The 1,729-nt window shown below is 61.5% G+C and overlaps 1 protein-coding gene across 1 annotated transcript; it reads right to left on the bottom strand.

The window, feature by feature from the left end:
• Positions 1-64: 64 nt before the first annotated feature.
• On the bottom strand, positions 65-1,696 carry L226DRAFT_526634 (uncharacterized protein; the record flags this gene model as incomplete). Its single annotated transcript, XM_067679066.1, has 5 exons — positions 65-327; positions 456-579; positions 630-691; positions 804-1,226; positions 1,283-1,696. Coding segments are annotated over 5 exons (1,286 nt in total), but the record flags the coding sequence as incomplete, so codon positions are not given.
• Positions 1,697-1,729: the final 33 nt, after the last annotated feature.

Here is a 1,729-nt window from a genome sequence, read left to right on the forward strand (position 1 = left end):
CCCGGCCTCGTCCAGCGCGCTCTGCACGATCCAGTTCTCTTGCGGCCACGCAAGATACACGAACATCTTGTCCGGACCCGCATTTTCCGGTTGAAGCCACCCCTCGGGCACTTCCGTCGGCACCGCAAACCCACCCTCAGGAAGCGGCTCCAGCGCAGGCGCAGACGTCTTGTTCACGTGGTACTTGACGATCTCGACTGCCATCGAGATCTTCGTCGACGGGTTCTCTGCGTATGGACGAGCCCGGCAATCCTCCGCGAACGTGTGCCCTGCAACTTCACCGAGGCACTTGTGCAGCAGCGCACGCCGCACCTTCAGGTAGAACGCCTGTGTGTGTGTTTAGCAATTTTATCTTTCTCCCATATCAAGGCACCCCTCCAATCCGTGCGTTGTCGGCGCACACCGCCCTGCGGTCACCGCAGCACCCGCATCCCCCCTCGCTGTGGTCCACCCACAGAAACCTGCGTCATCGGCGCACACTGCCCCCATCGCTCATCTCCGCCTCCCTTCCTCAACCACACTTTACTTGCCAATCCCTGCGTCATCAGCGCACATTGCCTGTCCTGCCGCCGCAGCACCCTGCACAACATCCGCCGCAGTAGCACAGGCAGTGTCCGCCGATCACGCACCGTCCGCCCACCGCGCCGCCCAAACAGACAGACGCCTGATACCTCCCCCCACGCAACGTGCGCTGACGACGCACAGATACATGCCCGCACACTGCAGAACGCCCACCCCACACACAACGTGCGCCGACGGCGCACACCTCTCCACCAAACCACATCCCAAGCAAATTTACTCACATTCAGTGTCTTGTCGATCGACACGATGCCTTCCTCCCGCAGCCTCTCGACGAGGACGTTCTGCACCGCCATCTCATCCTCCCGGAGTTGGCATGCGATGTACTTTTGATGGTACGCCTTCAGGTTCGAGATCGGCTGCCCGTCGGGTCCCAGTGACATCGTCGTCCTCCGCAGGATGTGCGCACCCAGCAGCGACCGTTGGTGCCCCACCCACTTGTCGATCGCCGCCTTCACCGGGTCCTCGTTGACGTGCTTCATTCCCCACCCATGCGTCGCCGCCGTCGCAACTTGCAACCGCGCCTTGCTCGCCTTCCGGTCCTTGTTGCTCGCCACCTTCACCCTCCCAAACTCCTTCCGCAGTGCCTCCATCGCCTCAGACCCAAACTGCGGGATCCGAAGCAATCGAGCCTGGTACGTCAGGTCCTGAAAACACATCCTTAGTCCTCTCACTTGCCCCCAATCCAACATCATTCACTCACCTGGGGAGTCGTGATGATCGGCGTCACAGTCACCCCGATCGTGTACGCCGATTTCGCGATCAACGCAGACACGTACTGCCGCACAATCCTCCGCCCCCGGAACGCGTGCAGCTCGTCGATGATACACACCGCGTACCTCGTCTGAGGCCGGAACAGCGTGTGCGGCAACATCGCCGTCGCCTTCCTGGTCTTCAACACCCTCAGGTCGTCGAACTCGTTCGCCGCCAGCAGCTTGTGGTTCCCGAAGACGTGCCGCCCATCCGATTGCACAGCAACATGCGCAACCAGCAGGATCACCGGCACCTTCGACTCGTCCACCAACTTCCACAGCGCAACCCGGTTCTCCTCCGTCGTGTTCCCCAGGTACGGCAGGATCATGTGCGACCGCGGCACAAGGAACCGGTGAAGCTCCATCGTCCACTGATCAATCAGCCCAGGCGGCAACAC

This window comes from Lentinus tigrinus (genome assembly GCF_003813185.1).
Source record: "Lentinus tigrinus ALCF2SS1-7 unplaced genomic scaffold L226scaffold_48, whole genome shotgun sequence".
Lineage (NCBI taxonomy): Eukaryota > Fungi > Basidiomycota > Agaricomycetes > Polyporales > Polyporaceae > Lentinus > Lentinus tigrinus.